Source organism: Rhinolophus sinicus, linkage group LG02, assembly GCF_036562045.2.
Source record: "Rhinolophus sinicus isolate RSC01 linkage group LG02, ASM3656204v1, whole genome shotgun sequence".
NCBI classification, from domain to species: domain Eukaryota; kingdom Metazoa; phylum Chordata; class Mammalia; order Chiroptera; family Rhinolophidae; genus Rhinolophus; species Rhinolophus sinicus.
This window is the reverse complement of record NC_133752.1, coordinates 13,474,491-13,491,195: the sequence shown is the minus strand read 5'-3', so window position 1 is coordinate 13,491,195 and position 16,705 is coordinate 13,474,491. Positions and strand designations below refer to the sequence as shown.

The following is a 16,705-nucleotide window of genomic DNA, read 5'->3' as shown; positions in this document are numbered from 1 at the left end:
ATTCAATATTTTTAGATTTGACACATAAGTGAGACCATGCAGGGCTTTTCTTTCTGTGTCTGGCTTATTTCTCTTAGCTTTGTGTCCTCCAGGTTCCTCCATGTTGTCATAAGTGGCAGGATTACCTTCTTTGTTTTTTGAATTCAATTTATTTGGGTGACATTGGTTAGTCAAATTACATAGGTTTCAAGTGTACATTTCCCTAATACATCATCTATATATTGCATTGTGTGTTCACCACCCAGTGTGTGTGTGTGTCTGTGTGTGTCACAATTTCTTATGCATTCATCCATCGACAGTTGTTTCTATATCTCAGCTATTGTGAATAATGATGTAATAAACATGAAAGTGCAAGTTTCTCTTTGAAGTGGTGATTTCATGTCTTTAGAGTATATACCTGGAAGAGAGGTTGCTGTATTAGGTCGTAATTCTAGTTTCAATTTTTTGAGGAATCCATACTGTTTTCCATAATTGTGGTACCAATTTAGATTTTCACCACAGTTAATAAAAGTTCCCTTTTACCCACATTCTTGCCAATCCTTCTTATCTTTTATCTTTTTGATAATAGCTATGCTAATAAGTGTGAGGTGATAGCTCTTTGTGGTTTTGATTTGCCTTTCCCTGATGATTAGTGATGCTGAGCACCTTTTTAAGTACCTGTTGGCAATTTGCATGTCCTCTTGGAAAAAGACTATTCCAGACCTTTGCCCATTTTTAAATCAAGTTATTTGTTTTTTTGTTATTGAATCATATGAGTTACTTATGTGTGTGTGTGTGTGTGTGTGTGTGTGTGTGTATACACATGTATCTCCAAAAAATATGTATATACATTTTAGGAAAGGAAAAAAACTATTAAAATTACACTGATCGTAACCACTTTGAGCACCTCTTGTAATTGCACAAGTCAAATGTAACTTGTATTCATCTTTTGTTATCGGTATATATTGAGTATTACAACTTTAATACAGTTTTTTCCTTTCTTAAAATGTGATTCATTTACTTGGCACCCTCTGTATATATAGGATATTGACGTCTTATCAAATATGTGTTTTGCAAATATTTTCTCCCATTCTGCAGGTTACACTGTTATTTTGTCAGCGGTTTCCTTTGCTGTGCAGAAGCTTTTTCGTCTGATAAAGTCCCACTTCTTTATTTTTGCTTTTGTGGCCAGGACATCCACCTTAACTGTAGACAGAAGGACCTGTTCACTGACTTTCATTTCTGAGGCAAGTTGAAGGGTTCTACTGAGTTCCCTGGGGTTGATAAACAGAGAAAAATCCCCTCTGGAAACCAGAGGTCGATGTGTATTTAAGTAATAATAATCCAGTGAATTAACAGGAAGGAAGATCTGTGAATTCAGTTAACTACTAGTTTGAGAACTTCTCATGTTGCAAAGTTACAGGGGTGAATGGATTAATTAGGATGTCACAAAACAGTTTGGGAGGATCATTTTGGTTTTAACCTTCATTCCTGAGCTGATAAGCACTTGTGCCAATGTTTAGATTTTCAGTTCCTTTAAAACTGTGTGGAATAATGGGAAGAGTAAGGGGCTCTGAGTTGAATAAATCAGAGTCTGACTCTCAGTCCCATCACTCACCAGCAGTAGGCCCCCAAGCCTGCTATGTGAACCCTCTGAGGCTTAGTATTTCTCTATAAATCTTATCTAATTAGACCTATTTTCACAGTGGCGAAAAGGGAAAACAATGTATGTAAAGCATCTGGTATGTGGCGATAGGTTAATTAATGGTGACTATTGCTGTTCAGCAAGTATGTACACGGTACATCTGTGAAGTGCGATGTGCCCTCCAGACTCCAGGAGACATGTGGGGAATATAAAGAAAAGGAACACATGATTTCTGCCTTCTGGAAACTTACCCTTCGGTGTGAAGATATGCACCCAAGTAGCTATAATATAATGTATCATAAGAGGAAAAAGTCCTATACAAACACATAAAAAGGGAGAGATTTCCTCCAATGCTGCTTGGAGACGTTTCATGGCAAAGTTTTAGGAATTTGAGAGGCAGAGAGAGTGTCGAAAGGATTTTTCAAATAGATACCGTGTTTTGAACAAAGCCTGGAGGTGGAGAAGCTCAGAATGAGTTTGGGAGAAGGAAGCTGAGCCGGCAGGGAGAGTGGATGGACAGAAGTCGGGCCATCAGGTGCCGCCCTCAAACTGGTATCTGATGAGGAGGAGATCGGGAAGCTGTTGAAAGGAGCTCGAGTTTTATGCAGCAGGCAACTAGGGAGCCATGGGAAATGTTTGATTGACGGAATAATTATATGAGGGCTGCCTCTCAAAGTGATTACTCTGGTAACCTTGTATGGTGTGAATAGCACATAAAGAGACTCGTAATAAGAACAAAATCCAGGAGTGACTGAGCCCTCACTCTGTTCTAAAAGTATTATTCAGTTCCCTCAATGGCCCAGTGAGCTAAGTGCTATTATCATGCCCCTTGCTACAGAAGCAGACATTAAGGCAGGGAGATGTTAGGTCACTTACCCAAGGTCACACAGCTACTAAGGGATCCTAGACCTGAGTCCAACCAACCTGGCTCTGGACTCCATATGTTGAACCATGATGCTGTATTGCCTCAAAATCTAACCAGAAGTTAGAGATGCCTGCCTTCTACCTAGCTCTGCCTTTGTCTGATCTTTCTTGGTCCTCAGTTTGCTCATCTATGAAATAAGAGACTTGAATTGGTTTTCTGAGGTGCTTTCTAACACTTTTTTTTAGTCTATATTTTAATGTGGTCCTGATCTATTTAAGCAGTAATGGGGGAAGGCGGGGGTGATGAAATGATTATGCAAGATAGAGACAGAAACTCCAAAGTTTTGTTTCTGATTGATTATTTTTTCCTTCTCAAACTCTCTGTACTTCAAATTTACTTAAATTGATTTTTTAAAAAAGCATAGGAGGTACACACTGAACAACAACAAAAAAGCATATATTTTGTTATGCTGAATGGATATAAGATAATGCAGAAGGTAACTACTAAACTAAAATCTATAAATATTAAGAAGACATTAGTTTATCGTATCCATGCTTTGAAACAGTATGATAGTTACTACTTAAACCAGAATCTTAGTTCACAGTGACTCAGACTGTACCCTAGGATAAGAGAACTCATTGAAAAGAAGAAAGTCAATATTGCTTGACTCCCTTTAGCATCATTTCTCTCTGCACTCAGCTAGTTGGGACAAAACACACACTTTGCTTTTCCTGACTAGTAAACAGTGTTTCTGAAGCAGCTGAATCCAAGCTGTTACTCCGCCCCTCGTCATTTGCAGGTTTCTCTTCTTATTTCAAGATGTGGTACTCTGGTCCCTGTCTGCAGCAGAAATCCAGCTTGGTTAGTTTCCGTTTCCAAGGCAACTGACCAGCCCAACAAAGCCACAGGCAGGCAGAGCAGGCTCGCTGGTCCTGGGGACGCCTGGCCATCACTGCCACGTGTCATGTTTTTCTCGGGACCTTCTGGTGACCTCCCGGGTCTTCGGGTGATCTGCGTGTTACTTCATGCGTGGCGCTCTCTCTGTGTAAGAGTGATAACGAGGAAGCCGGTAATTCCAACAGGGTGGCTTTATCCGGCAGCCACTTCTGGGCTCTGCTACAGTAGACAGGATTAATGCATTTTCTCTCTTTCAAGCCCTTTCTCTCAGCCTCTCCATCTCTTCTCTCTCTTCTCTCTGTGTCTCTCTCTGTCTCTCTCTCTCTCTCTGTGTCGCTCTCTCTGTCTGTCTCTCTCTCTGTCTCTGTCTCTCTCTCTCTCTCTCTCTCTCTCTCTCTCTCTCTCTCTCTCTCTTTCTCTCTCTCTCTCTGGCTCTCCTCCTCCCCTATTCCTCTGGCAGTAGTCTTCTTAATGTAGTTTAATGGCTTTACAAAGAAAGCCAGGCAGACAAGCACTTCTCACTGGCTGTTATCGGACCATGACCTAGCTGACCATGAACTTGGAAGGGCTTGAAATGATAGCAGTTCTGATCGTCATTGTGCTTTTTGTTAAATTATTGGAACAGTTTGGGCTGATTGAAGCAGGTTTAGAAGGTAAGGGAGTGCTTTTTAGTGACTTCTAAAAATTCTGTTTTGCAATAAAAATTTTTTAAGGAATGTAAGAGGCACCTGAAATGAGATCAGAGAAATGCTACTATGGGGTGGACATGAAGAGAGACAGCTTTTTCAGGGTGGAAAAGATTAATAAAATAAAGTTTTTGTAAGTTTCAGTCATGTTTTCACAGCAAAAGAATGTTAGAAATATGAGAAACACTTTAAATCAAAATGTTAAAACCAAAACTGAGGAAATGAAAGCTTTATAATTGGTATGTCTGCTTATATTGAGAGCATTTGGTCCATATTGATCTGAGATTTTTTAATCTAATAACCACTTTTCTTGTATCAGCAAATTTTATTTGGATATGTTGTGAGGTCCATTTTTTTGCTATGTGGATGTATTCATCAAATGGAAATGGATATACATTTGTTAAATTTTCTTATGGTTTGAGATTGGAGCCTAAGAATGGCAAGCTTTTTATAAGGTCGTCTTGAGAAGTATTTATAATATTACCTATGTTACATCTCAACAGAGAGTTTAAGGGTCAGAATCCCCAACTCATATGACAGACCTTAACATAGATTCCAAATAGCAAATTGTTTTTCAAGTGTTACTGTTTCTATTTATCAGAAGCTCATTATCTTATTTTACTTAACAATCATCTTTTCCTGTAAACAAAAAGATGTGTACTTACCTGTATCTCTTCCTGAATTAAATGCTTCTTTGCGAATCTGAGTAAATTTAGATCATTATTTTCTCACTGCTCAAACACATTTGAGAGTATGTTTTCATGCAGCTAGTAACTGTTTCTCTAAAGTTGTCAGAGCAGTTTTTAAACCCACCCCTAGGTGATGTTTGATGTAGTTATGCTTTGATATTCTTCTTGCTTTTAATTTTAAACTTGAGTAAAAATGCAAATATGTTATAAATGTGTTTATATTCAAAACTAATCTAGTCCTCCAGAGAATGGCTGCCACATGTGGCAAAAACAAGATTGCGTTTACAAATAGCAAACATCCAATTGCTGTAAGTGTGTCACTCTGATGTAGGTTATCAGAAACTTACCTACATTTGTAACTCAGTGGGGGAGGAAGGGTGGAAAGCAGGGTTTGTTAAAGTAATTTTAAGTAAGTTGACAGAATGCTTCTTGTAGCCCTCTTTGATGGAAATGTTGGTAGTTATAAAAGGAGAGTAAAATTCTCTCCTTTTAGTGGTGACTGCTTTTAAAATTCACTTTATCTTGTGCATTGTCATGAAACCTGGAACTTGGCTTGGTGTCTGTGTCTATTCATGTGTGTTGTTTTACTTGGCAAATGTGATTGGGACCTTCCGTGTTAATACACAGGTTTTTATTCTTCCTGAGACTGACAGTTACACAGAGTAGTGTCAGTACTCTCAGCTAGGTTGAAGGACGTGTTTTACCTGATTTCATGGATGATGTGGGCTCATTCTTTACACTCTTTTGTTGAGGGCTTTTATTCTGGGTTTTGTGAGGAAACCTACTCTAGTATTGGTTTTCAGAAGCACGAACAGTTATTCTCACAAATAAGAGCATGTGTTTCCTTCCTCTAACGGATGCTAACCTTTGTGATTCCTCCCCTTTTCCTTATTACTTACATTCCAGACTGTACTGATTTATATGAAAAGTCTCTTGTGTTTTACATTTTGCAATATTAGCGTTTTCTGGGCCACCATCGTATTAATACTACGGAGAGAATAAGAGAGTTCTATCTTATAATATTCAACATCCATCCATATCTGATTTCCAGTGATTTGAGAAAGTATTTTTAAATGCTAACAAGTTGATAACCACATTAATGAGAAATTAGTTTCAGTGTGTAAAAGTTGATAGAGACAGAGAGAAAAAGTGCCTTCGATTTCAAAGTTTCTGTAAACTTATCTCCAAAGTGAATGTTAGAGCCAGGAAACCTTCAAAACAAGATTTAAGTTGGCTGCATACTTTGCTTACTGGGGAAATAAAACAAAGGAATATCCTGAATTGTTATATTTCATTGTATAGAGTCTGAATCTATAGATGGAAATGTGCACACTGTAACGTTGCAGCCTAATTTTAATTAATGAAAGGGATAAATATTTAATAACAAAATAGCATTTTCATAGATTTTCTGAAGCTTTCTTAAAAACAAACACTGATGCTCATTTTATTCAAATTTATTTTCGCATGGGCGTTCCCTTTGTCCCCGACCACACCCATCATTTTACATATCTAAGTCAGGAATAATGGTTTCTTTCACCTTTCTTATTTGTCTGCTGAGTGTCCTACGACTGAAATTTGAGTATTAAGTAGAAAAATTTGGACCTAGGTTAAAGCCCTATGGTGACAGCTTTGAGTTTTTCCTAAACAATTAAATATTTGCATCTAAACTTATAATGATTTTACAGTGTTATCATTCGAATGTAGTTTTTCTTTTTGTATTATTATTTGTGAAATATGGATTACATTCTCAAGGGCACATATGATACTGTGTTTGCATAATGTAGTTATTATCTTGCTTTAAATATGTATAGAATAAATGCACTTCAAAATAAATTAATAACCTTAAAGTCTGAAATTTTTGTATTTACTTATCTTTGAGTGCTTTTAGCTCCCATTCTTTGCCGAAGACTGGGGAGTGTGGGTCCTAGATGTCGTGGGTCCTTCTGTTCCAGTCTATGTCTGATCTGCATAAATACATGATCGTACACATAGATCCATGGAATATACTTATAAATAAAAGCAGTTGCAATTAATGGGGGATACCCTTTAACATGAGAAAATAAAACAATAATAGGAGCACAGATTCTTACCCCTCTTTGCCACTTTTTTGCTTTCTAACCTTGGATCAGCCACTTTACCTCCTTAGTGGTCTAAAATGAGAAAACTGGACTTGATAATCTCCATGGAACTTTCCATTCAAAAATTCTAAGAGTCGATCAGGCACTGAAAGTTTGAGATTTATATAACACATATCCTTTCTGATGTAATAGGTATCAATGGCCTACTTTGGAATTGATATGCAGTGCAGCAATAGGACTAATCATTTTTACTCAACCATAGTGGGATAATTCATCATACCTCAGGGAGATTTTCATTGTGTTTCAAGAGAATAGAGAAATGTCCTTTCCTGAATCTCTAGAATTTGACATTTCGGGCTGCTATTTTAGGCATCCTTTTGATTTATTTTCTCAAAACTTACATGGAGTTCCAACAACAAATAAGCACACCGTATTATACTGTATCAACATTTCGAAGTTCAGTCGTTTTTTTTTTTTTTGGTGGTTTGTGTTTATGTTGTTGTTGTTGTTGTTTTTTTTGCTTATTCTCTTCTTTTTGGTAATTTAGTTAAACTTCAATGTGTTTTCTTTTTTAGGAAAAGTAATCTTAACACCAGGTCAGTATGCATGCAAGAAATAGTTTCAACTTGAACAAAGTTTTGAGGATGACACACAAAACCAGTGTTTTGAATTCGCAGGCTCTCTCTACTGAGGAGTTTAAGAAGCTCTAGAGTTATGCTGGTTTGGAATACTAAAACCTCACAACAGTCACTTGCCTCCTTTCCAGCTATCAAAATGAAAGTGGTTTTTGGTTAACACATTCCAGTGAGAGATTGAATGAAAATTTTAATGGCAAAGCTATTTCATTATTTCTGTACGTCACACTGGGCTGTGAAAATATCTGCTGTTCATCCAAATATGTATTAAAACATGCTGAAGCAGTTAATGAATTTAAAAAAAGAAGCATCCTTCTCCCTACTACCAATCTTAGGAAAAGGCAAAATTTTACAAAATACAAGAACACAACTTGAGAAAAGTCACTTTTATGGGTAACTGTCTTTGATAAAAAGACAAAAACAAATCAACAGATAATCTAAGTCCTTTATAGAACATGCATTACAATTTTTTTGTATTTATTAGCTCACTTATTTAGCAGATATCTGTAATACTATAACATAAGCTTCCTCAAGAGTTCTCAAAAAGGTATTATCGGTGCACATGGAGATAGATTTTTGGAATGCACATTCTTAATTTTCCTGTGCTGTGGAGAGCCGTGTAGATTGTTGGGTCTGTCAATAAGTTGGGCCAACTGGGAATACTGAGTGTGTGTCCATTCCATGATGTTTAATGAGAACTAATGGACGGGAGATGACTGGAAGGGGGCTGTTATTTCTATCTCAAATAGCTTCACTGAAATTTATAAAGCTGACTTTTTAAAAATTCTGCCAGCATTCTCCTTCCCCAAATGCAAGGGGCTGCCAAAGGTGATGTGTATTTGAACAATGAGAAAAGTCTTTCTAAACTATAATGCTTAAGAAATATAAAAATAATTGATGATGCTATTAGAACACTTAAGCATATTACCTTTTACCCCATCTGGGAATGGGCTAAAGGAAATATTTATTTACACCATTTGACTTTCTTTAGTTCTTTCTATAGTTAACATTTCTTTTATTTGTAGAACATTCATTAATGCTTAAAAAGGGGCTATTGGAAGACGAGGATTTAGTATGTTCAGAGATGACACTCAGAGAATCCAGAGTTATTTTGCTTAGATTCTATTCATGACTTTGCCTCTTAATAGACGTGTGATTTGGGGCTATTATTTGACCTCTATCATCCTTATTTTTTGAATTAATAAAACAAAATAATGATAAAGAATATTAATACCTTACCTTATTGAAGATTGCCTATGCATGAGGCACATGTCAAACACAATGTAGTATTAACTCTGTATTAAAGTGTTAATCATAGAGTAGTATTAGCATAGTAGTATCTTATTTAATCTTCACCGTGGTCCTCTGAGGTAGGTACTACTGATGTCAGTTTAGAGATAAGAAAACTTAGACCTATAAAGCTAAGAAACTTGGCTCAAAGTTACTCACCAAGTAAGTCATAAAGCTGGAATTCAAATTCAGGCCATCAGGCTCTATATACTGTTTTATAATTTTAATTTCCTAGATGTTACAGCGTGATGGTTATGCAAATAATTTGGTGAAGGGGAGAAAATGTAGGTCAATTACCCACGAACTCTTTCTACAAGTCTTTCTTAAACACATTCTATATGTGAAACACTCAATTACTGACATTGTTTAACATGCATAGATGTTCATATTGACATACAGACTATATTGTTCGAAATACAGCACTAAGTCTCATAAAGCCTCTTTCTTACAAATTAGACAAGTCTTGTGACATAAATGAGTCTGCATTACAGTCAAGTCAAATCAAGTGTAGTCTTTAGTTGAGCTCTGGGGTGAAAATTGAGAAAGTAGATCGATTCATACTGAGCCCCATTTCTATCTGGTTTGTTTCTGGGCAGCTAAGGTAGGACACCGGAAATAGATGGGACAGAGAAGGGCTAGTGATTTTGGAGAAAAGAGAAAATTCTACATAAGATGCTACAATGTAAAGATGAGCTTCTGCATCCAAGAAAGGGGTTGTATATGAAAGGGTCTGAGATTTATAAAGAAGGCTGATTGGAGTATGGACCAAAAAAAAGGTAATAAGATGATTTTGGAGTAAGGGTATCCAAAATTGATTTAGTGCATAATGTAAAACTCAGTGGGAGTTTAGGCTTAATCAGGATGGTGATCGACACAAAACATATACTACAGCCTTTTCATGCAGGTATAAAGCAAGAAGAAACACAAATAGTTCTAGTTATAGGGAATAGAGTGCTAGGGAGGGAAGGTGCTTACTTTAGTTGACAATCTACCATAGGACAAATGGTGAAAGTAGTGTTAGATATGCCATGCCCTGGAATTATCGTAGCAACCATACAAGATTATAGGTGTTATTCCTTTTTATGCACCTGGATAAACTGGAGCTTCACAGAGATGAATAACTTGGTCAAGTTCACAAGATAAATGAAGGACTCTGTATTAGTTCCAATACCTTCAGAATGACACAGGTCCAAGTGACATTCAGAAGATAAATATTCAAAAAGTGGATAAAATATACACAGACAAACAAAAAGCCTTATCTAATATAAACCTTTCTTATAGACGATGCCTATAAAAATAAAAAAAGTCGTGTTTTTTTAATTTGACAGATGTTTTTTCACTTCTAGCTCTATGTGGAAGTATTCTATGTAGATGTACAAGCATGATCGTGAGCCAAAAAATTAGGAAGGAGGAAAAAAACAGGAAAGATATGCCTATAATTCACATAATTGAATTTCTGATATATCGAGTCTTCACAGAATGGAAGATCCTTTAGAAATTACCAGTTCCCAGTTGACTATTTTATCGATAAATAAACTGAGTCCCAGAGAGATGAAATCATTTATTATATGACTTGTTTCTGACAGAATTCTTCTCTGCAGAGAAAAAAAAACGTTGAATGGATTATACTCAGGAAATAAACTTCAAACATAATCTAAACGCCACAAAATATTTATCCAAATTATAGCTTTCCTAAATTATTCAGCTAGTGGACCAATAACTCTAAAGTCCAAGAATCCTAAGACTTGGGTGATGGTGAGTTGCTTTCTGGATTAGCTTTATTATTATGGATAGATGCTACTACAAAGAATACTTAGGTTAAGGGACTTGTCCATAAATTGGGGTGTTTTCCACCTCAATGGCTTGTCTGAATAAGTTAGTGATAGAGAGTCATTACTATTTAACAGCCATTCGGTGGCCCAATAGATGAATTTCTGGAAGACCCAGGTTCAATACCCAATAGATATACTGGGGGTGCCAAATATGTATATACAAGTGGACACTTCGGTCAACGTTGCTCAAGCAGTAGTTCGCCGTAATCAGAAGTGTCTGGATGTTGATGGTAACCACTTTGAGCACCTCTTGTAATTGTAGAAGTCAAAGGTGACTTGTATTCATCTTTTGTTATCATTATATATTGAGTATTATAATTTTAATACAGTTTTCTTTTCTTAAAATGTATATATGTTTTTTGGCACCCTCTGTCTATATACAAATCACAAGGGCAGTTATCCTAATTGCTCATCACTCTGATTATTAATAGCAGGATGCTAAGTTTCTCATGAGCCTTAGTGCTTCCACCATCTCACAGAGGCCCTACCCTAACCTCTCTGCTTGAAATTCACCCCAAGGCTGTTGGAAGCAGTTCTTTAAAAAACATTTGCACGGGTCAGGAGGCTCATCATTAACAGGAACCTTACTGCTGAAGCAATGCCCATTTTGTGGTTTGGTTTTCTTACAGAGAGACCACAGAGTATAGATGCTAAGAGCACATACTCTGAAAGCAAAATAATTGCATTTAATAATAATTAAATACCAGTTCGAATATATATTAATTGCATGACCTTGGGTAAGCACCCCATCTCCTGTACTCAGTTTATTTATATGTTAAATGAGAATAATCATAGGTACCCCCACCCCCACCATCCTGTCTGTTGTGTGGATTGACATGAGTTAATATTTGTTTGTGCTTACAACTCTGTTTAGGATATAACAAACGATTTGTGTGTTTTGCCATTATGGCCAGGCAGTATCATCTTTCTTTCCAAAGAAAGGAGGCCACCACTCAATCTGAAACCCAAAGCTGAATTCATTGCTTGCTAATAAGCAAGTAAGAGCTGTACTTACAGAATACAGTCTCTCAGAGCAAACCACTGCTGGTGTGTATAAGGTTTGGGACTTTCTAAAACGTGGTGATTACGAATGGAAAGTTGTCATTAATTGATTGGGTTGGGTTTAAAGTTGGTTCTGGTGTTACTTGTTACTATAATCAAAGGACAATCATTCACTTCATTTCTTGAAACTATATTGCAAGAACATACTTTTTTTTTTTTTTAATGGTAAACAACATTTAAGATTATTTATTGAGCTGCTCCCATGTTCCAGCCACTGTTTCAGAAACTATTGATATCACCATGAGCACAGACAAAACTTCTGTTCTTGCAAGTTGACCTGCTAAATTTTGAGATACAAGCTATAAATGCAACAAAAATGTACAGGACCCAGAATCGTTATGGTAGACTTCATTCATTCATTCATTCATTCACTAAATATGTGTTCGTCTACCATGCTGCACACGTGATTCTAGGCACAGAGATGCACATAGAAATAAACAAGCCCTTGTAGAATGTCATGTTCTATTAGGAAAGGCTTACAAAATGGATAAATCAAAGGATGGACTGCCTTCAGACATGGCTGGATCTGGATCTAGGGATTCAAATGATGATGTCTCCCAAAAAAAAGAAAAAAAAATGGGGATATGTAATCTGGTGTTTAATACAGACAAGCATGAATTATAGTGAGGAGACAAAAACTGGGGTGTTATTTATGATAAAGTGATGATAAAAGTCCTTTCTGGAGAACTGACTTTTCTGCCAGTACATGAACAAAATGAGTGTGGAAGACACAGGAGAATCTGGGACAAGAGGATTCCAGGCAAAGAGACAACCAAGTACAAGAGCATTTGGCTAGACGTGTGTTTCTTGCGTCCAGGGAGCACAAGAAGTCTGGTGGAACTGGAACAAAGTGAGCTAGTGGGAGGGGCAGTGGTGGGAGGGGCAGTGGCGGGATCGCCAAAGTCACATCATGCAGGGCCACTGCAAGGACGTCGGGTTTTATTCTTTGCTTACTGTGAAGCCACTGAAGGATTAGGGTCGGAAGTCTCTACAAGTCCCTGATTCCAGCAGTTTTTATAGGTCATCGTGTCTGCCACACTGTATCTACCTACCCCAGTCTTGGGGTGGGGTCTACACCCAGACAGTACTTTGCTCTGCCCCAGATATCTGCCAGGACATTGATTTCTTATCTTTTGTCAGCCCTCCCTTATCTGGAAAAACTGCCTGCACTTCCCCATGACCAATCTTTAGCATATGTTCAGGCTGAAATATTCGTTCCTCTTTGTTGAGCTGGATCTGACCTGTCACCTGCCCTATGGGGTGAGCAAGCCTAGTCGTCACCTCCTCACCGGCTGCTTCACGGTCCTGGGTTATGAACCCCACTCTTAATTGCACCTGTAGGACCAATGTACCGTGTTTTCCCGAAAATAAGACCTAACAGGAAAATAAGCTCCAGCATGATTTTTCAAGATGACATCCCCTGAACATAAGCCCTAATGCGTCTCTTGGAGCAAAAATCAATATAAGACCCGGTCTTATTTTCGGGGAAACATGGTAAATTGTCTTAATAAGACTTTACTGGAGAAGGCATTTAAAAAAATAAAATAATATTCCTTGAGCACCTGTTGTAGTGAGAGATTAAGACAGTGGAGGTGAAAAGGCAAATTTGACAGAAAAGGAAAGCCGTGTTGTTTTCCTTTGAGTAACTCCCCCTCCCCTACATATTAGCTTCAAAGAAAAATATTCAAATCGGGCATATTCCAAATTGAGAAGAGAATAATGCATTTATATTCCAGATATTTATACTAATACATTTTTTTGAATGAGCAAGAATCATAGAGACTGTAGTCCAACCCCCTCATTTTATGAGTATATTGAGTCCCAGGAAGGTTAATTGACATTAGAAATGACAAAACTAATAGGTACCATGAGATACCATAGTAATTGCATCATCTGCGATAGAGTGATAACTTCTAGGTGAGTTGTTAATAATTTAACACATTTATAGTACCCAGCTGTTGTAAAACCCTGTCAGAATAATCTTATTTACCATAACTACAGAGATTCCAGCCCCTTACTTAAGAATATATTATGAATCTTTTTTCCTCATATTGTTATTTTCTAGTTTTACTGGCTTATGCCCAGGAAAATGGAGGCGGGGTTTTTCTGATGTGCAGGCAGAAACAAAGCTCCTGAAGAAACTGGTGAGGAATGCCAAAATGGGACCCACAGTGGTCAAGACACAGGGCCACATCCCAAAGCCCCGTGCTCAGGCATTCGGGCATCAGAGGAATGTCGGAGTGGGGCTGCACAGAGGGAGGCCCGGAGCTGGTGGGCCAGACAATGGCAGCCATGCCAATCATACCAGCCATCGGTGAAGGGGCACTTTGCTGAGCACAGGCCAGGCGCCGAGCCCATCCTTTTATGCATTATTCATGTGGATAGCCACTTTTATGAACCAGTTATATAATTGAAGGTTTAACAAATGAGCAAGTTTTTGTTCTGGAAGTTTGGGTCACCTGCCTAAGGTCACATACCTAGGAATGGTCTTGCTGAGATTCAAATCCATCCTGTCCTCTTGGAGAGTACAACTTCTCAGCCATCATGAATCTGCCTCTTGGGTCGGGTGATGTCCTTGTCAGAGAGCAGAGAGACAGAATTACATTGAAGTAAATTAAGCTGGGGCTACAGAGTTCCTCAAGTGTGTGGGCCCCTTCCTATCCCCATTCTAAGTAAGTGTTAACTTCCATACCAAATTTTATATATGTGATTTTATTATTTTTTTTTTTTTTACTCTCTTCCTAGAGACTCTACTCTTTCAAATTATGTAAGATTCAGGCTACACAAAACCAAGATCTGCCCCTATTGTGCGCTTAGAACATCTTAACTTTTCTGACATGATTGAAGTTCATGGCTGGGGATACAGAAAACAAGGTCCATTCTCCAAGACAGGGAACTGGATACGAAGTTCCCTTAGGGGTCCCTGTTGTCTCTCTGCCTGACTACCCAGACTTCATGACTGACACAGTGGGGATGAGGTGATTGGGCAGCATGACATCTCCAGGCCTTGCTGACTGGAGGGGAATGTAGTCCTGTCCCCCACAGAAGTGACTCAAGAACTAGTTGAGCTTGGACCTGCAGCAAGGCCTCCTGGCAGCATGGCTGAGTGGAGAGAACTTGGACTCTCACAGCAGATAGATGTGGATTGGAATCCTATCTCCTTCACCTGTCTCTTGACCTTGGGCAACTTACTTGAGCAATTTGAGCCTCATTTCCATCATTTGTAAATTGGTCGTTGTTGTGAAGACTAGAGATGAATGGACAATGCCTGGCTCTGTTAATGTGCTCTATAAATGTGACCATCAATTGTTAGACACAGTGTAAAAGCCAGGTAGCACAAAGACTGAGGAACTGAGGCAAGGTAAGCATCTTCTATGATTTATTTATTGGCTGTTTCATGTATGATTAGCTATACCTACAGATTTGGGGTACTGCCCTTGATATCTTCATGTTTGCATTTGTTCTCTTCATTTAGGACAGATAGAAACTTGCCTATTCATAGTTAATCTCTCATTTGTTCATTCATGTAACCTATATTTAGCAAGCATCTACTGGCTGGCGTGCTAGGGGATGGGGCTGTGATGGACAAAAACGCTGATGTCCCTGCTGTTGTATAGGAGTTGGCCTTCGTTGCATCAGAGACTCTCCTTCCCTGGATTATATGCTAGGGAAGGCAGAGAACATGGACGTAGATCTTGGTACATCCATAACGGGAAGCTGAGAGACATTGTGTCTGATTGCTTTCTTCTGTTAATGGGCAGGGGGGTGAGGTGAAAAGCATTTGTGAGGTGAGGAATAATGGATGTTTTAAGGAGAAAGAAAGTACAGTGTGGTCTTTTCAGAATCTGGGAAAGTGAATTTACAGAGAAAATGTGAGAAGATTGCCGGGCAGTGCTTAGTTCCCATTTGAGATCTGTGGTCATAATTTTAAAAGAGGTCTGTCTCTGACTCAGATAAAGTGACAACTTTCTTGACTACATTACTGCAAGATAATTTTTTGGCAGACACGTTCAAAGAGAAGGACAGAATTTCATAGCAAATAGGAGAATTGGAAAAAGTAGCCAGGCAATTAGAAGGAATTTTCTTAATACAGCCTCTAAATATGCAAAACCAGATATAGTGTCTCAGACTATGGAGGTACAACTATGGAAGACTTGAAATTGAAGCAGCTAGGAATTGTGTCCTCCAACTGTGTGACGAGGCAGAGGCCACTGATTGAAGATTTCATTTCTCAATTTTGCAGCTATAGTGGTGTACTAGAAATCAAAATAACCAGTACAATTGCTCAGAGTGGGGATCCAACAAAGTGTTTACAGATACTAGTTTACACCCTACGGTGAAAGTACTTGAGAAAATACTTTCAGACCACTCTATCAAACAACAGATAAAATCCTGAAAGTGGTGTATGCACTGTGCCTTCATAAATGGAGTAAAATTCAAATACACCGAAAGGACTTTTCTGCTTAGATTCTGAATTTCAAAGAAAGAGCTTTATTCATCATATATTTTTAATGATAATGATATTTCTTGTTTCATCAAATTTTAGCCACTAGTCTCTTATTAGTTTTGGAAAGTTTGATAGTATCTAGTAGTCAGAGATCTGATGTCCTACCTTCAAAAATGTGTGTCCTGTGGCTGTCCAAATCAGGGAGGTGTGCCATTTTGAAGGTTCATGTACACATATACACTTGTGCACAAATATGTGTTTTTGTAAATGTGTGCTAGACTCGTGGATACACACACTTCACACACACACACACCCATACACTCCAAGAACATGAGCCATGAAGTTTATCAGTTAATATGATATAAACCATTGAGCTCATTGAAGAACTAAATTCTTGATTCTTTTGTACCATGACCTGTGAAGCTTCCAGGGCAGATGGGTTTATATTTAACCATATGTACGAGTACAAAAAAAAGAAGAGGGGAGTAGCGAAAAAGAGCACTGGTGAGAGAATGAAGCTTCACTGTGGGATGAAGTGGAACATTCTATGCCTTCGGAATAAAAAAGCCCTGACTGCAATCTGTATGCTAACTAGCTGTG

At 38.0% G+C, this 16,705-nt stretch overlaps 1 protein-coding gene across 4 annotated transcripts in view; it reads left to right on the top strand.

The window, feature by feature from the left end:
* KCNIP4 (potassium voltage-gated channel interacting protein 4) overlaps positions 1-16,705 on the top strand; it is a 1,022,425-nt gene that overhangs the window by 557,442 nt on the left and 448,278 nt on the right. The window contains exon 1 of one of the 4 annotated variants that reach the window (XM_019743872.2): positions 3,541-4,039. The exons of the other annotated variants lie outside the window; for them this stretch is intronic. Coding sequence (XP_019599431.2) covers positions 3,940-4,039 — 100 coding nt within the window. The 5' untranslated portion in view covers positions 3,541-3,939. Of the gene's footprint in view, positions 1-3,540; positions 4,040-16,705 lie in introns of those variants that run through there. 4 annotated transcript variants of the gene reach the window in all.